Below are 17,236 nucleotides of genomic sequence, written 5' to 3'. Positions count from 1 at the left end.
CCTCCTCGACATGCTCCAGTCTGTCCTCTCGGCACTTGGGGTGAGCTGCCTCAGAGGAGCCCCTACCTTCGTGGTGCGGGTCACCCTCCGGTCTGGCTCTCTTGGCTTCCTGGTGAGCTTTGTCTCGAGAGCCTCTGGGCCCGGCTGTGTACCTGGCCTGCCGAGTGGGACCAGAGCCCTTGGCAGCCAAGCACGGCAGGCACCTGTCCGGTTTACCTGGATATACGGGGTGACGACGGGGTGTCGATAGAAAGGAGGTCCAAATGAGGCGTCAGATGGGGCTCCCACCTGCAGGGTGTGCCAGCCGCATAGGGGTGGGTGGCAGTGGCTGCAGCCCCCCTTGGTTGAGTGCTTGCTGCCTGCCAGGCCCTGCACCACTACCCAGTGAGGTAGGTGGTCCTGCCCTTGTTTGGAGATAGCACAGGCACGCAGGGGCCTTCCCAGCAGCCTGGGCGCAGGGCCCCTCTCTGCCTCTGTCTCCACCAGGAGCTCCGTGACCTGCCTGGCCAGCACTAGCTTCTGGGCTCCACCCTCAACCCTCCGAATTCCCAAGGTGGAGACCCAAGAATCGTGTGTGTTTTAGAAATGCTGCCTAGGTGGCTTTGATCGCGAGAGGGCGAGGGGTCTAAGGAGCTGTTTCTGCACAGCACCTGGGAGCCCAGCAGGTGCTCAGTAAATGCTGGCTGTGGGGACCAAAGAAGAGCTGTGCTGGGCGTGCACTGGGACCAGGTGGGGGGGGGCCCGCCTGCCGGTGCCCCTCAGCTCCCCCACCCCCCCTGCGCCGCACGCAGCCTCTGCTCCCCCGGGCCAGCGGGAAGCAGCGAGTTTGGAGCGGGAGTGGGTACGTGTGGCCTGCCTGTCTCGTGTCTGACTCACCGTGTGCTCTTCTTGAATCCCTCAGGGAATATGTCAGTTCAATTCAGAGGGGCATCTTAGCCTGCAGTCGCCCGGGACCTGCTGACACTTCCCAGTAGTTTAAAGGGACAGCTCCATTTAAAACTCTCACCTGCTGCCTTACTTTTTCGCTTTATGGAAGATTTTCTCTAGCTGAGTCTGAATCAGGTGGATTATACTTTGTAGGGGTCGGGGGAGGCGGAGCAGGGCGACCCCGAGATGCCACTTGACCGTGTCTCTCCCCCTCCTGCCCCGGCATTTCAGGACGCCAGCAGGGACAGCAGCAAGGCCTGCAAGACCCATAAGACGGCCAAGGAGCACCGGGAGCGGCCACGGAAGGACTCCGAGGGCAAGGCCCCCTCCAAGGAGCCGGAGCGCGAGCAGGCCAGGAGCACCAAGGACGCCACGCGGAAGCCAGGCGAAGGCCGGCCGCCCAAGGAAGAGAAGGCCCCGCCGGCCAAGGCCGCTTTCAAGGAACCCAAGATGGCCCTGAAGGAGACCAAACTGGAGAGCATGTCCCCCAAGGGCGGGCCCCCGCCCCCACCCCCGCCCAAGTCTTCCAGCAAGCGGCCGGCTGCCGCCGACTCACCCAAGCCCAGCGCCAAAAAGCAGAAGAAGAGTAGCTCCAAGGGGTCCAGGAGCGCCCCCAGCACCTCGCCCCGCACCTCGTCTTCCTCCTTCTCGGACAAAAAGCCGGCCAAGGACAAGGGCAGCGGCAAAGGGGAGAAAGTCAAGGCCGAGAGCGAGCCCAGGGAGATCAAAAAACCCCCGGAGGTGGAGGAGTCCAACTCGGAGGATGAGGCGTCCTTCAAGACGGAGGTGAGGCGGCCCTTCCCCCACCGGCCCCCTTGCCTTGCCCTTTCTCTGCTGGCTCTGAGCCGTTCGGGGCCTTGTTGGCCCAAAGGTTAGACGAGGAGGCTGGCGTCTGGGGTCCCCCATTTGCTCTCTGTAGCTTCGGGCAAACCTGCACACCTTGCTAAGCCTCAGTTTCTCCTTCTGTTGGGAAACTCTGGACACAGGGCTTAGGGGAAGACGGTTCTGGTCGAGCATGATAGTTTTGTCCTTGAGTTCACGGCTGTCTTCCTTGGGCAGCCCCCTGCACGGGCCAGGGTCCCGGAGGCCGATCGCGTGTCACCGTTGCCCCTTTCCTGGCCGCTGCTGGGTCAGTGCCATCGGGGACTCCCTCCCGGTGCCAGTGGGGCGTCCCTGAGCGTCTTCGTCCCGCTCTTTGGCCATCGAGCCTCGGTGGGTTCCGAGGCCTCCCCATACCTCCCACCACCCCCTCCTGTGCACACAGTTTGGATGTTTTCTAAGCACTGGCTGGAGCCCCTCTCTGGGAGCTAGGTCCTGGCACCGTGGGAGGCTCGGGACTCCTGCCATGTCAGCGTTTCTAGGCGGTTCTTGAGGTCACCATCAGAGATGGCTTGAACCACAAAGCAGCCAGTAGGCAGACCGTTGCCTGCAGAGCCAGACCTCACCGGGGTCTCGGGTGGCAGCCCCATCTCCGAGTGCTGTTTGGCTCAAGGGGTCAGAGAACAGGTGCTTGGATGGATGGCAGGGGTGGGGGGGCTGAGTATCACCAGCTCCAGCCCACAGTGCCCTTTTGTGTTTCTTTTTTTTTTTTCCTTTCCTTTTCTTTTTTTTTCTTTTCTCTCTTTCTTTCTCTTTCTTTCTTTCTTTCTTTCTTTCTCTCTTTCTTTCTTTCTTCCTTCCTTCCTTCCTTTTTCTTTCTCTTTTTCTTTGTTTCTTTCTTTCTTTGTTTCTTTGTTTCTTTCTTATTCTTTCTTCCTTCCTTCCTTCCTTCCTTTCTCTTTTTCTTTGTTTCCTTTTTTTCTTTTCTTTCTTTCTCTTTCTTTCTTTCTTTTTCTTTCTTTCTTCCTTCCTTTCTCTTTCTCTCTCTTTCTTTCTTTCTTTCTTTCTTTCTTTCTTTCTTTCTCTTTCTTCCTTCCTTTCTCTTTCTCTCTCTTTTTCTTTCTTTCTTTCTTTCTTTCTTTTTCTTTCTTCCTTCCTTCCTTTCTCTTTCTCTTTTTCTTTCTTTCTTTCTTTCTTTCTTTCTTTCCTTTTTTTCTTTTCTTTCTTTCTTTCTTTCTTTTTTTCTTTCTTTCTTTCTTTCTTTCTTTCCTTGTTTCTTTCTTTTTCTTTCTTTCTTCCTTCCTTCCTTCCTTCCTTTCTTTTTCTTTCTTTCTTTCTTTTTCTTTCTTTCTTTCTTTCCTTTTCTTTCTTTCTTTTTCTTTCTTTCTTTCTTTCCTTTTCTTTCTTTCTTTTCTTTCTTTCTTTCCTTGTTTCTTTCTTTTTCTTCCTTCCTTCCTTCCTTCCTTTCTTTTTCTTTCTTTCTTTCTTTCTTTCTTTCTTTCTTTCTTTCTCTCTTTTCTTTCTCTCCTTTCTTTCTTTCTTTCTTTCTTTCTTTCTTTCTTTTCTTTTCTTTTCTTTCTTTCCTTCCTTCCTTCCTTCCTTCCTTCCTTTCTGAAATTTATTGTCAAATTGGTTTCCACACCACCCAGGGCTCATCCCAACAGGTGCCCTCCTTAATGCCCATCACCCACCCTCTCCTCCCTCCCACCCCCCATCAACCCTCCATTTATTCTCAGTTTTCAAGAGTCTCTTATGCTTTGGCTCCCTCCCTCTCTAACCTTTTTGTTTTGTTCTGTTTTCCTTCCCTCCCCCATGGTCTTCTGTTAAGTTTCTCAGGATCCACATAAGAGTAAAAACAATATGGTGTCTATCTTTCCCTGTATGACTTATTTCACTTAGCATAATACCCTCCAGTTCCATCCACATTGCTACAAAAGGCCAAATTTCATTCTTTCTCATTGCCAAGTAGTATTCTATTGTGTATATAAACCACGATTTTTTTTATCAGTTCATCAGTTGATGGACTTTTAGGCTCTTTCCATAATTTGGCTATTGTTGAAAGTGCTGCTATAAACATTGGGGTACAAGTGCCCCTCTGCATCAGCACTCCTGTGTCCCTTGGGTCAATTCCTAGCAGTGTTGTTGCTGGGTCATAGGGTAGATCTATTTTTAATCTTTTGAGGAACCTCCACACTGTCCCTTTTGTGTTTATGAATCCCCATTCACTCTCAGGAGCAGAAGGCTTGCCTTCCAGTGTGGCTTTTCAGGGCTCCACAGGGACTTTGACAGTGGCTCCCAGAGACGAAGCCATGGGTGGATGGTGTCAGCAGCACCGATGTCTTGAGCGTGTGGCTTCCAGGGGCAGAGGCTGTGGAGGCGATGATTGAGCCTGTGGGTAACAGTGCGTCCCACCAGCTTAGGGACACACACACACACATACACACACAGGACTGGCAGTGCCGTGTGCCCAGCACTTGTCACACCCAGAAGGCACTGTCCCTCTTTTCTACCCCAGGCGCTTTTAAGCGAGGCCGTTCTGCACCCGGGGCTGGCGGACCTGCATTGGGAAGAGGCGGGGGCCTCCCCCGGCACCCCACCTGAGCTGCATGGTGTGTCCTGCCCCAGTGACCGCACTGCCATCCTGGTGTGGTCGTCGTGAGCACCTGGGGGCTTCTGCTCAGAGTGGGCTGGCTGGACGCCCAGAGTGGCCCTGGGCTGTGTATCCTGGGAGACTTCTGAATGACAAGGCTTAGCCACTTGAGGTCCACGTAGGCGTGAGACCCAGCCACCAACAGGATGCCGGATCGTGACTGGCTGCCATTGGACAACCCTGGGGTCTCAGTGAGGCACAGATGTCTGGTGGAGGCGGCGAGATAGCCTTCCAGACTCGGGCCTCCTGGGCCTCTCTCGACTGTCTCAGGCCATCGACCCTGGAGTCCACATGGGACGCCACCACCGGAAAGCTCTGACCAGTGTGTGGACCCTGAGTCGCCTCTCCCCTTAGCCCTCAGAGGTAGCTGGGCAGCTCCTTGTCTGAGTCCCAGCGGCTCTTCTGTGGTCTCTTTGGTCCATGGGGTTCCTGAGCCAGTGGCTCCCATCCAGTCACGGCCCAGGAGGCCCTCTGTCCTCCCTCTGGACACTCCGTGTGGCCTGAGCACCAGGACGCTTTGCAGCGCTCACAGTGACCTCCTGTGCACTTCTGACCCACACCTGCTCTGGGCTGTCTTAGCTGAAACCATTTCTGGGCTCCCTTTCCCTGCCCTCTGGGCTAGCGTGGGAGGAGGAGGGACAGGTCCTTCTGAGAAGCACGTCCGACTGCTCGGCAGGGACACCACCAGCGCTCGCCTGTTCTGACGCAGGGTCCAGGCTGGCCTCTTGGGGGCTCCCCGTGTCCAGAGTCTGCCGACCTGTCTCCCCACCGGGCGCTGCCGCCACCCCTGGTCTAGCACGTGGCCCTGCTGTTCTGTGCCCGCCCCACAGCCCCTGCTGCTCTCACGTCCCTGGCCCAGTCCTGCCCGAGGCCTGTGCCCCAGAGGTCCGTTGGCACAGTTGGCGTTGACCTTCATGTGCTAGCATCCGGCACACACACACCTGTACACACTGAGCAGAGGCCGGCACACTCGCTCTTTCACAGATCGGGAAACTGAGGCTTAAAACTGGGGATGCTGGTGACAAAGCTGGGGTCAGAATGCAGCACCCCTGGGCCAGAATAAGAACTCAGGGGTCTATATGCTGGAGGCGCCTTGCGGCTCCAGGCCCAGCTGGGCCCCTTGCTGGGGGTCGTGGGGTCATGCTGGTCTGGATGGCCCCTCTTCAGTGGTCAGTGCTTGATGGCAGTCCAGGCCAGGTTTCCCCAGGGAGGGCTTCCCAGAGAACATCGTTGGCCAGTGTGAAGGTGGGTGAGTAGGGGACATCAGTAGGGGTGCGTCGGGAAGGTGGGAGTGGGTTCTGGAAGACTGCGGTAAACCCTGGAGGACTCACTCCTTTAACTCATCAGGTGCAAAGTATTCTGTCCCTGGGGCAGCCTGGATCACTCATGGGTCTGTAGAGGAGGAGACTTGTGCCTTCCTAGGGCCCCTTGCATGGGCTGGGGCCCGCCCCTGGTCCACAGACCATCTAGAGGGGCTGTCCTCTGCCCCAACAGGGCAGGGGCTCTTCTGGGCTCTTCTCTCCCGAGACACCTGCGCAGACGCCGCTGGGTGCCTCTGCCTGTCTCCCGGCCCCCTCCCTCCTCTTGACAAGGGGAGGTGCTTGATCCCAGGTGCTGAAGCTGTCATTTCCTTCAGAGGATCCTGAGGCCAGAGGGCTGGATAGCCCGTCCCGAGGACAGCCTTGCTGGTCTCAGGCAGCACCCCCCCCATGCATTGGGGGCACTCCGGGCCAAGGCAGACCTTCTGAGCTCTAGACTATGCTCTTATGCCCTTTGGGGCCTGTGCGCCCTGGCCCACGCTTACCACGCTGCCCCTTTGGAGTAGCTTGTTGGCAGAAAGCAAGGGCCTGGGAACAGACGCTGCCCCTGTTCTGGCTCAGCACTCTGTGTGGCACGGCCGGAGGCCCCTGCCACGAGCATGCATGCGTCTGAAGCAAATGGTCCCTATCCAGGTCCCTGTCCACCAAGAGAGGCGCAACCCCCAGGCATCTTAACCACCCCCCCACCTCCCATCCTATCTGCCATCTAGTGTCCTCTTGTGGCTTTTACTGCCCCCTGGTGGCTGAGTGTGGGGTGGCTGGCTGCAAAAAGGAAAGAGGAAGAAGGGGTGTGACTGGCCGGCTCTGCGCGTGACAGGCCACCGTGTCCTCACCTGCTGGTCATGTGCACACATGCTCGTCATGACCTCAGGTGCCCGGTGGATGACAGCACGTGGCAGGAAGACGCCTTTTGATCATGCGTCAGCCTTGGGATGGGCTGTGAGGAACGGGCAGGATGAGAAGGGGGTCTCTGCACCCACCTTTCTTGTCCAGACCCTTCAGCCGTGCCCTGTGGCGGCACCACCACCGCCCACACCAGCTGGGGCATGCTGTCACCAGAGGAGGGCCCACAAACAGAGGAGCGCCCCCTGCCCTGCATCAACGGCTTGTCTAGTTCCTTGTCCCCCTGCCCAGGCAGGTGTGATCTGGAGCTTCTCCTGGAACTGCTAGAAATTTCAAGTCCCTCAGTGGGAAAAGAAAAGTCCTGCGTTGCATTTTGAATGCTAACCGGCGTCCCGGGGCTGAGGGGGGAGCCGGGAGCTGGGCCATCCGTGGAGCCCAGCTCATGTGTGCCTTAGGCAGGGGGTGCCGGGGTCTGGCGCCTCGGCGAGCTTTGGAGTGGGGGTCTGGGCCGAGACTCGGTGAAGGCCAGAGGCATTCATCGCCTGCTCGTTCCCCTCGGACTGAAAGAGTCTCCTTGTCTCCTCTCCCACTGTCCCGCCCGTCCCTGTTGTCGCGGGTGAAGTCTGCCCAGTCGAGCCCGTCCAACTCCAGCTCCAGCTCCGACTCCAGCTCCGACTCGGATTTCGAGCCGTCTCAGAACCACAGTCAAGGTGCGTGGTGCACGAGGAAGGGAATTTTCTTGTGCAAAGGCAGCTGCCGCCCACCTGGAGCCAGGGGGGCGCTGGGTTTGGACTGAATCCGAGGGGTTTGCGACGGTCTCCTCCACGTGACCGACTCACATGGGGGCTCATCCCCGCCTGAGCATCGGCACGCCCGTGTCTCAACGCTGCTACCCCTGCCATGAAAGTTCACTGACAGCTTCCTGGGAGCGGGGATGGTGGGAAAGGGTGGGGGAGCCCTACACCTGGGCTGCCCTTGCCCTGGACTGTTCCAGGAATGGCCCCCGGAGATCCGCAGACCTGGGTTTTTGGAAGCTCAGGGGATCCATATGAAAGAACAAAACAGAAGCAGGTCCCCTGACCACCAGCCAGGTGTGAGATGCGGCCCTTTCTGGTGGTCTTTCGTCTTTGGGGTCAGTCTCCGGGGCCCGCGGGTCTGCCCGGCTGTGTGACAAAGGCTTGGAGCCTTGCTGATGAGGTGCTGCTGCTGGTGGGCCTCTGGAGGAGGGTCCCTTTCCCTCCCTCCCTCCCTCCCTTCCTTCCTTCCTTCCTTCCTTCCTTCCTTCCTTCCTTCCTTCCTTCCTTCCTTTCTTTGAGCTGCCCATCCCAGATAGACCACTGTTTCCTCTGCCCCCCCATCCCCATCCTCCCCCTCCCCCATCCCTGTCCTCACCCCACCCCTGCCCCAGTCCTCACCCCTCCCCATTCCTGTCCGCACCCCACCCCTGCCCCAGTCTTCACCCCCACCCCTCCCCCATCCCTATCCTCACCCCACCCCTGCCCCAATCCTCACCCCTCCCCATCCCTGTCCGCACCCCACCCCTGCCCCAGTCTTCACCCCCACCCCTCCCCCATCCCTATCCTCACCCCACCCCTGCCCCAGTCCTCACCCCTCCCCATCCCTGTCCGCACCCCACCCCTGCCCCAGTCTTCACCCCCATCCTTACGCTACCCCTGCTCCCATTCTCTCCCCCACCCCAGCAAAGCTCTCCGTGGATGGGGCAGGATAGGTTCTGCTCTTGCTGCATAATTCGGCTGATACTCAGGCTCAGACCCCAGCAGTCTGCATTTCTGTCTTCCCTCATGCCTTCGGGGAGGCTTGGTGGAAGAGGGCATAAGGCCCACTTGGCTGCCCCAGAGCAGGGAGGGCCTTCCTTGGGTGCAGGGTGGGTCTCGGGGCCCCAGCCCACACACAGGGTGCTGAGGTGAGGGCAGCAAGGAGCCCACCCTCAAACTGGAACCATTACTTCTGGTGAACTGAGCCAAGATTTTCCTGCCCCCACAGCCTAGAATCCTTTTTTCAAGGGTTGGGGAGAGCTGGGGAGTGGATCGTGGGGGGGGGGTGGGGTAGGGTATGGCCTGCCTGGAATTCAGACTTGCAGTCGCTGAGGGGAATGGGGGATGGGATGCTCAAAGCCCACACTCGCTCCAAGGGTTCTTATCTATGGGGAAGGGAGGGGGAACCTGCCCGAGCGGGATCATGTGACCAAGGTAATTGAGGGCTTTGTGTCCCTCTGTTGCCTTGGTAACAGGAATATAAACCAAGATGCCGTCTGTAGGGGACTGGAACTGTGGGCCTCTGGAGAGAGGAGCGGACGGTTGGCCCAGAGCAGCGGAGGGGGTTGCCGAGGGGCTGGGCAGGCCGGCGTAGGGGCGCGGGCTGCCCGGGAGGGTTCTGTGGCCCCCGGCTCTGGCTGCCTTGCCCTCCCAGGCCGGGGCTGGCTTGCCGTGACTCCGGGCAGAGGCTGTGCTCCCCACACCCGGAGCAGAGGAGGGCTGCCCCTCAGCCTGGGCGATGGAGGGGCCCTGCAGTCCCGCTGCAGGCCAGGGGCCAGAGGCCTGCGAGCAGGGCCAGGGGCCAGAAGCCTGCGAGCAGGGCCAGGAAGGTAGGGGGTGGGGAGCCAGGGGGTCCCTCAGGAAGGGGGTGGCCACGGGGGTAGCTCTTGGAGGCGGGTGGCAGACCTCAGGTGGCCAGAGGGACCTCCGAGGCAGGTTTGTGTGGGTGTGTTTGGGGGTCACGGTTTCGAGAAGGGCCGCGTGGTCCCGGGCGTGCAGGGGAACCTGTGGAGTGCAGGCAGAGCCCTGATCCTGCTTCTGTCCCCTTGCCTGCCTCCCCTGCTGCCCTCCCCAGGCCCCCTGCGCTCCATGGTGGAGGACCTGCAGTCGGAGGAATCCGACGAAGACGACTCTTCGTCGGGCGAGGAGGCCTCTGGGAAGACCAATGCTGGGAGGGACTCCAGGTGCCTGGGCCCTCGGGGAGCGAGCAGGGCGGGTGAGGGGGCGAGGAGGCGGGGCCGGGCTGAGCGTGTCCCCGGAGCACCCCACCCGAGGCACCCCCGGGGGCTGCGTGCTCTCTCAGTTCCACCAAGCTGCGGCTCCTGAGGTGCCTGCTGGGCAGGGAGGGCAGGGAGGGCAGGGAGGGCAGGGAGGGCAGGGAGGGAGGCCCGGTCACCAGCCGAGAGGGGAGTGAGGCAGCGCACAGCAGCCTGACGGCCGGTTCAGGGTGTAGGGGGAGGCTCGTTCCTCTGCTTTCGGGCCAGGGGGCCGCTTCCCCCTCACCCTTCTGCCCCTGCGTGGCCCGGGGTGAGGGCGGCCCGGAAACCGTCCTGGGACCGGCACACACCCCAGCGTGGGGAGCTGCTGTGGCTGCCTGCTGGCTCAGGGAGGGTGACACCTGTCCTTTCCTCAGAGCGGGGTGAGCTGAGGCTCCTCCTTTGGGCGCCCCCGGACCCTTGGAGCGGGCCCACCTCAGGGATGGCTGTGTGTTCTTAGCCTGCAGCCCAGAGCAAATGCCGGCCTCGGCGCCAGGCCTGCAGAACGGGCAGACCCGGGAGCCAGCGGCCCTGTCTTGATATAGTCCCTCCTGCCTGGGAGGCCAAGACCTCGCGACCTCAGTGGCTCATCTTTCAGATGGGCTGGGCATTGGGTCTGCACCCAGCGGGCTCAGGGACGCCCAACGGGTGCTTGCCGTGGCGCTGTTAGTCATGCCGGTTAAGCCCGCCGCCCAGAGTTGCGTCCGAGAGAGTCCTTAAACGGGCTCTTGCGTTTGCCGGCACCCTCCAGGTAAGGGAAACTGGGGCGCGGGCCGGGGGGATGACGGGAATGACCGCCCGGTGTGCTGGCAGTGCACGGCACTGGGAGCGGGATGCTGAGAGCTCTAACACGTGTCAGTCCGGTCCTGAGGGGCTCCCGGCACAGCACGGGGACCGGATGTGCAGAAGGGCCTTTAGTGTCCTTTTCAGGGGCTTCCTGGGGCTCCAGGGAAGGGGTCACGCTGGCACTGTGGCTGCTTGGGGTGAGCTGACACAGCCCCACCTTATTCCCTCTGCTTTCTCGGGAGGTGCTACCTGGTGGGCCCGCAGGCATGGGGGACACTATAGTGCCACCTGGGCAACGAGGAGACCTCCCGCCGGCCTGTTCCCACCCCCCCCCTCCCCGCCCACGGCAGACCTGCAGCTGCAGGAGTCTGGGAGAGAGCAGGCCCTGGGCCCCCCGAGAACAGCAGGGCCCTGGGGGCTGGTGCTTCTTGTGGGAGAAGCCCCTCTGAGGACAGGACAGCCGTGACCTTGGAGGAGTGAGGCCAGAGCCTCCAGGGCCAAGGTTCTGGCCACCGTGTACCCGGGTACTTCGTGTGCTGCGTTCTGTGGGGAGGCCTGTTTCAGGCAGAAGGAGAAAGCAGCAGGTGGATGTGCCATGTGGTAGATGTTGGCAGGCCTGGGGGACTCCTCCTGACTATGGCAAGGCCGGGGTGTCCCCAGGGACTGGGGGTCCCGGACGGAGACTCTTCCCACGGATGAGTTCCCTCCACACCTGCTCACTATGCTTCGAGAGACTCTGGAGAGGGCTAAAGGCGACGGACGGGCCTACATATTTTGTGTGAAGAGATGTAGTGAGAGAGACGGGGCTATAGGTTCATGCGTGCTGGGGATTGTGACCCCGAGCCGCCACACCCTTCCCCTGAGACAGCCTGAATGCTTATTCCCGGGCACAGGGTGCCTGACGTCCCTGCCAGAAGCCTGCCGTCCAGAGGGGGTCAGCTCAGGTGGGAGCCGAGGTTTCACCCTGGGCAGATTGCCGCAGGTGGCTCTGCCTGCAGGGTCACCAGCAGCAGAGCTGAGCTCAGGAGTGAGACCGGCAGACCGACACTGGGCTGTGTGCTGGCCCTGGAGCCCCACGTAGCCCCTCAGAGTGCCAGCGTGCTGCTCTGGGGCTCTGTGCCGAGTGAGGCTGGTCTCCTGGGGTCTAGCGGAGCGCCGAACCAAGAACGAGGGGCAGGATCCGGGAGCGCAGGTCCCCAGAGCAGCAGGTGGTGGGGGCCTGACAGGGTGCTGTGTCCTGTGTTCAGGTTGAGCTTCAGTGACAGTGAAAGTGACAACAGTGCCGACTCCTGCCTGCCCAGCCGGGAGCCCCCTCCCTCCAAGAAGCCACCCCCACCCAACAGCAAGGTAAGCTGGGGGATGCCCAGGTGGCCCCCACTCAGAGGAAGAGGAGGAGGAGGAGGAGGTGGTCTGTTGGGCGAGCAGGTCTCTGCTTCAGCCCTCATGTCCTGGAGGCAGGGCTGCGGGATGTGGACTGTAGTCTCCAAGGAATGGAGACTGAGGGTGGGGGCAGAGGGAGGCTTGGTTCCCCCCAGACCCCAGAGATCTATCTGTTGCCCATGGTTGGCTGCCTTTAGAGTCAGGGTCAGAAGAAGGAGGACAGGAGCCAGCCCCAGGTTCCAGGCAGGCTCTGGAGGGGGGTGGGAGAGCCTCCAGCGGGCTGGGGGAGGAGGTGAGTGAGGGCAAGAGCTCAGCAGATCTGGGTTTGCCCTGCAGGCGTCAGGCCGGAGGAGCCCAGAGTCCTGCAGCAAGCCCGAGAAGATCCTCAAGAGGGGCACCTACGACAAGGTGGACGACTGGCCCGGCGGGTGGTGGGAGGGAAGTTCTGGGCCCCCGGAGCTGGACAGACTCCTCTGGCCTGTGCCCTGTCCCAGCCTCACCCAGGGGTGCCTGAGGCCTTCCTCTTTCCCGTGCCCTGGGCCCAGATGGGTGGGACTGTGGGCAGGGTGGGGCTGCGGCCACCGGCTGAGCGCCCCTCCGTCACCCCCAGGCCTACACGGATGAGCTGGTGGAGCTGCACCGGAGGCTGATGGCCCTGAGGGAGCGCAACGTGCTGCAACAGGTGCGGGGACCCCCCCCCCCCCCCCCCCCGCCGCGGTTCTCTCAGATGCGTCTGGGGCAGGGGGTGCCCTGGAGGCGTGCATGCTGCGGGACATTCCCGGGGAGCCCTTCTCCTCCTCTTCTCCCTCAGAGCCTGACAGGGGGTGGGGTGAGGGGTGAGGGCCACCCCAGCCCCAGACCAGCCTCCTGCTCTCTTAAGCCGCCTGCCCTGCCCCATCTTCCAGATCGTAAACCTGATTGAGGAGACCGGCCACTTCAACGTCACCAACACCACCTTCGACTTTGATCTCTTCTCCCTGGACGAGACTACCGTGCGTAAGCTGCAGAGCTACCTGGAGGCCGTGGCCACATGACCCTGGGCCGGGTGCCGGGCCCTCTTCACCGGGGGCCCCGGGAGGCCACGCCCAGGCCCCGCCTTCCTTCTTCTCTCTCGACTCACCCACCCGCAGCACTGCCTTAGTGACCGCCCTGTCCTCGGCCCGCACGGCCAGCTGCACTTTCCTCGTCGGCTCCCGGCCCCCCCTCCCCACCACCGGATCGGGAGCCCTGAGGCTGAGGGGGGGCAGGCCGGCGCCGCTGCTCCCCAACACTCAGGGGCCGTCACCTGGGCCCCCCTCGGGAAGCAGCTTGTGTTGAAGGCAGCACCAGGCCTCACTTCAGGAGGGGAGGAAACGTGGCCCGCGGTGGGGGCCCCGCTCCGCCGCAGGACACATGGCATGGTTTCGCTGCCCTGGCCTCTCTGAGCAGCCGGGGCACTGCCTCCAGCCTCCCCCAACGGTTCCCACACACCCACCGTGCCCCAGGGCCGCGCCAGGCCGGGTGCAGTCCCCCGCGGGCTCTCACTGTGCTGGGACTCTGTCTGTACAGTTCTCTCTCTAGTGTATGTGTATGCACTGTAGGTACCAGAGCGGTTTCCGGGTGTGCGTTTCCGTGGCAGCAGTGCACGTGGGGGGTGGGGGGTGAGTACGGCGGGACTTTTAGGTTAAGACGTTCCCACTGGTCTTGTCGCGGGGCCGGAGGCCCAGCTGGAGCGGCGCCTCTAAGAGGCGAGGGGAGGACTCGCCCTTCGCGGCTCCAAGGATGTCTCGTCCTCCCGTGGCCCGGAGGACCCAGCCGAGGGCCGGCGAACACTACGACGGGGCAGCGGGGCCTCGGCACCCAGGGGCCTCCGCGCACTTGGCGCCTGGTCAGACCGGCGGCCGCCTCCAGGAGCAGACCTCCTGGCCTCCACCAGCCACGGGCCATGTCGTGTGTTGCCCCCCACGGCTCGTCTTCTTCCTCCTTCCATGGGTCCTCTTCCTCCTTTCTGTCGTTGGAGTCTTCGAACTTTGAAAAAATGAGCTTTTGCCAAATAAGACGAGATAGTTTGTGGAGTTTTTTGAGGAGCGTCAGGACTTAGAGCCAGCCCCTCGAGCCGGGGCCCAGCCGGCAGCAGGCCCTCCCGGGCACCCCTCTCTTGGTTCGGGCCTGGCCGTCCCACCCCTTCGAGTCCACGCCAGTCCAGAGGCCTGACTCCTCGCATGCCTGAGACTCTCCGAGGGCCAGGCTGGCTCCCCACCCTCTCAGCCACAATGCCCTCATGGGGTTAGCCCACCCTGGGTGGGGCTCCTGGGGGCTGGGGTCCTGTTTGCTCAGCCTCTAATCCCCCGGTGCCCCCGCCCTGACTTGTGTGGGGGGAAAGGACCAGGGCCCCGAGGTGGGCTCACCCCCTCTCCCCAGCCCACCCTCCGAGGGCCTCTCCTCCCTGCCTGTCGGGAGCTCCGATGCGGGGAGTGCCAAGCTCCGCTTCCCTGTGGGTCCCGACTAGTGTGTCCCCGATTCCGTCTGTCAGGCAGACCCTAAACACTCCCTGGGGAGACCTGCCTCCAAGGTTTCCCCAAATTTCAGCCTCCCTGGTGAAATCCCCAGAACTTGCCGGGAAGGCCCGAGAACTTTCAGAGGAAACCGCCACGACTCCTCGCCACCTGCTCTGATTCTCTCCTGACCCCACTGCCTTGAGGGATTAGGAAGAGGGCGGGCCTGTGTGGCAGGCTCCGTCACGGTCCCCTTCCCCAGGCAGGCCAACAATACTCCAAAGTGGGGCACCTCTCTCCTCTGGAAACTCTAAGACAGTGGACAGAAGGAACTAGCCTGACGTGGGCTACGTGAAAGGCAGCAGCTGCCCGGCCCTCTGCACAGAGGCTGCTGGGGGCCATGGCCGGGAGCCTGAGCCCCAGGGCGCCAGGCCTTCCCCTTCCGGAGCATCTCCTGGGAAGGGCCACAGGCCCTCCCGGGCTCCACACCGGACTCGGGCAGCGTTCTTGTCTGGAGCCGGGCTGTCCCCAGGAAGCAGCTGGAGGAAGGCCGGGCTTCGGCCTGCCCTCAGTAGCAGCAGCGTCTGGCCCCTCCTGCTGTTTCTGGGGCCTTCAGAAGCACCAACCCGTTTCTCAGTTACCTCCTCTGGCCAGAAGGCCCCAGTGCTGTCCCCCAGAGCTGCTCTGGGTCCAGTGCTGGCCCCGTGATCACCTGATGGACGTGCCAGGCAACCAGGGCCTTGACCGCAGCCTTCCCAGCTGCCCCCCTCCCCGGCCCACCCCCAGCTGCCCGGCAGCTGGGCCCACAAGGGCTCTGGGGACGCTTCCATAGGAAGGGGCCGGCACTTTGTGACTGCCGCGTGTTTAGTGTTAAGTCCCCTGCCCCCAGTGCAAATCCCTGTGTTTTGCTATCTCCTGAACAAAATGTAAACCGACACCTGAAAGCAAAAGGTATCGAATACCTTTCTTACCCATAAGGGTTTTTACAAAGAATGTGTCTCACTAGGAACTAGGACGCTCATCGGCCTGAGACCAACTCCTGGGTAAAAGGAATAAAGGAGAATCGTGTTTGTAATAAGTCACAGGATTGTTTCTGTCCTGAATTTTAAACTTTTTGTTAAATTGTGAAATTATGGAGGAGTTTTATAGAAAAAAAAAGTGAAATAAAGTCAGATGGGAAAGCAGACTTGCGCGCAGAGCCTTATGCGTCCGCTTCATTCCCCCTGGTACAACCGGGAAGAGGACAGAGGGCTGGCATCCAGCCTGGGCGGCAGGAGCGGGGATGGGGGAGGGGGGTGGTGAGCAAGGTTAGCATCCCGGAGGGACAGTCGGAACTACTGGAAATCCAAGAGGGGAATGGCGGTGGAAAATGTGGCCTCGGGTCCGGCTTTTGACGTGTGTTCTTTTCCTTGGGGGAAGGGGCACGGTTGGGGTTGAAAGACAAGCCTGACTTCACAGGATGGGAGGATGGGTGGACAGCTAGGTGATAGAGGGTGAGATAGGTAGAAAAATGTGGGTAAAGACCACCTCTGCTGAGAGCTGGGGTGCCTGTCTGCTGGTTTGCCCACGGTGGGCTTTGCCTAGGGCCCCGTGTGGCAGAGCTGAGTGAGCCCCGAGGAGACTGAGCTCTTGCGGGGTCCCACGTAAGCAGCCCGGCCACTGTGAAAGTTCCACCCCGCTCTCGGCAGGTGCAAGGGAGACGGCTGGCCATACCGGAACCTCAGGAGCCTTTCTTCTTGGCGGTAGCCAAAATTTCTACTTCCAGCATCAGGGCAATGGCCTCCCCTGCCCTATCTTTCCTATCGGAGAAAGATGCTGCGAGTCTTCTGGGACAGTTTCTGATCAGAGCTCCCGAAGCAGGATCTGGAGTGGCTCCCACGGCTCCCAGCCCCCACGACGCAGTGAAGGACGACTTGGGGGTGAGAATGCAGCAGGGCTTGCCACAGGCCAGGCGTCGCAAGCACTGGGTGGTGTGGGTGCTGCTGACAGAGTCCCCACGGGCAGGTGAGGCAGCCCTGGAGAGTCCGCCTCCCTGTGGGATGGCACGTAGGTGCATTTCTGAGACTCAAGCCCAGGCACGTGCTCCTGCAAGTGCGGACGTGTGTCTACGCCCTGTAGCGTCCTCCTCCTTCCCGTGGGTCCATCTGGGATCACGGTCCTTGAGCCTGAGGAATTAGCAGCAGCAGTGAATTCCCTCGGCTTCTGCTCGTGCAAAAAAGACCTCTCCGTTTCACCCTTAGTTCCTAAAGGTGTTTCCTCCGAGTGCAGTTGAGGGTGGGCAGGGGTGTGGCTGTCTGCCTCCCGCCTTTTCTGTTGAGAAGCCAGCACTTTGGTCTCTTGTCTCTTTGAGTCTGGTCTCTGGTGCCTTTAAAGTTTTCTTTTTGTCTTTTAGTGAAAAGTTTCCATACATTTTGGGGATCTTTTTTCAAGTTCATTTTGAGAGAGAGAGAGAGAGAGAGAGAGTCCCAAGCAGGTTCTGCACTGTCACCACAGAGCCCGACCTGGGGCTCCAACTCACAAACCCCGAGATCGTGACCTGAGCCGAAATCCAGAGCCAGACGCTCAACCGACTGAGCCACCCAGGCGCCCCGTGATGTGTTTCTTTCATCCGTCAGTATGACACCTTTGTCCCTTTTGAAAGCTCTTGCCTTGGATATTTTCAAATCCTACATTTTAAGTTTGAATTTTAGTGATGCAAACTCAAGACCAGTCCGAAGGCTCCAAGGGCACGTGCAGAGTGAGCAGTGACCCTCATTCCTGGCTTTTCCGTGTCCACTTTCTTACATGTCCCTGGAGAGCCATCGTCCGCTCACGACCAAGACAGAACCCCTACACCCGCACGCTTTTCCCCCAGGGTATCTGAGCACTCCTTCATTTGGCCGGCCTTCCCCGGTCCCCTGCCGTGACTGCGCATAGCCACCCCCCCGCCTCCCCGTGCACGGGTGCCACCGGGTCTCCAGCCTCCCGGGGCACCCGCCTCGCCCACCCCCCGCCTTCTGCCGGCGTG

The 17,236-nt window shown here is 60.8% G+C and overlaps 1 protein-coding gene across 4 annotated transcripts in view; it reads left to right on the top strand.

Annotated features, from left to right (window-relative positions):
* Positions 1-15,415, top strand: part of MLLT1 (MLLT1 super elongation complex subunit) — a 67,793-nt gene extending 52,378 nt beyond the window's left edge. For all 4 annotated transcript variants that reach the window (XM_042977934.1, XM_042977936.1, XM_042977935.1 and 1 more), the window contains 7 exons: positions 1,159-1,713; positions 7,181-7,268; positions 9,409-9,517; positions 11,623-11,722; positions 12,092-12,163; positions 12,366-12,437; positions 12,661-15,415. In XM_042977934.1, coding sequence (XP_042833868.1) covers positions 1,159-1,713; positions 7,181-7,268; positions 9,409-9,517; positions 11,623-11,722; positions 12,092-12,163; positions 12,366-12,437; positions 12,661-12,789 — 1,125 coding nt within the window. In that variant the 3' untranslated portion in view covers positions 12,790-15,415. The remainder of the gene's footprint in view (positions 1-1,158; positions 1,714-7,180; positions 7,269-9,408; positions 9,518-11,622; positions 11,723-12,091; positions 12,164-12,365; positions 12,438-12,660) is intronic.
* Positions 15,416-17,236: the final 1,821 nt, after the last annotated feature.

Source organism: Panthera tigris, chromosome A2 (assembly GCF_018350195.1).
Source record: "Panthera tigris isolate Pti1 chromosome A2, P.tigris_Pti1_mat1.1, whole genome shotgun sequence".
NCBI lineage: Eukaryota > Metazoa > Chordata > Mammalia > Carnivora > Felidae > Panthera > Panthera tigris.
Note: the sequence above shows the minus strand (reverse complement) of the source record. Positions and strands in the feature narration are given on the sequence as shown.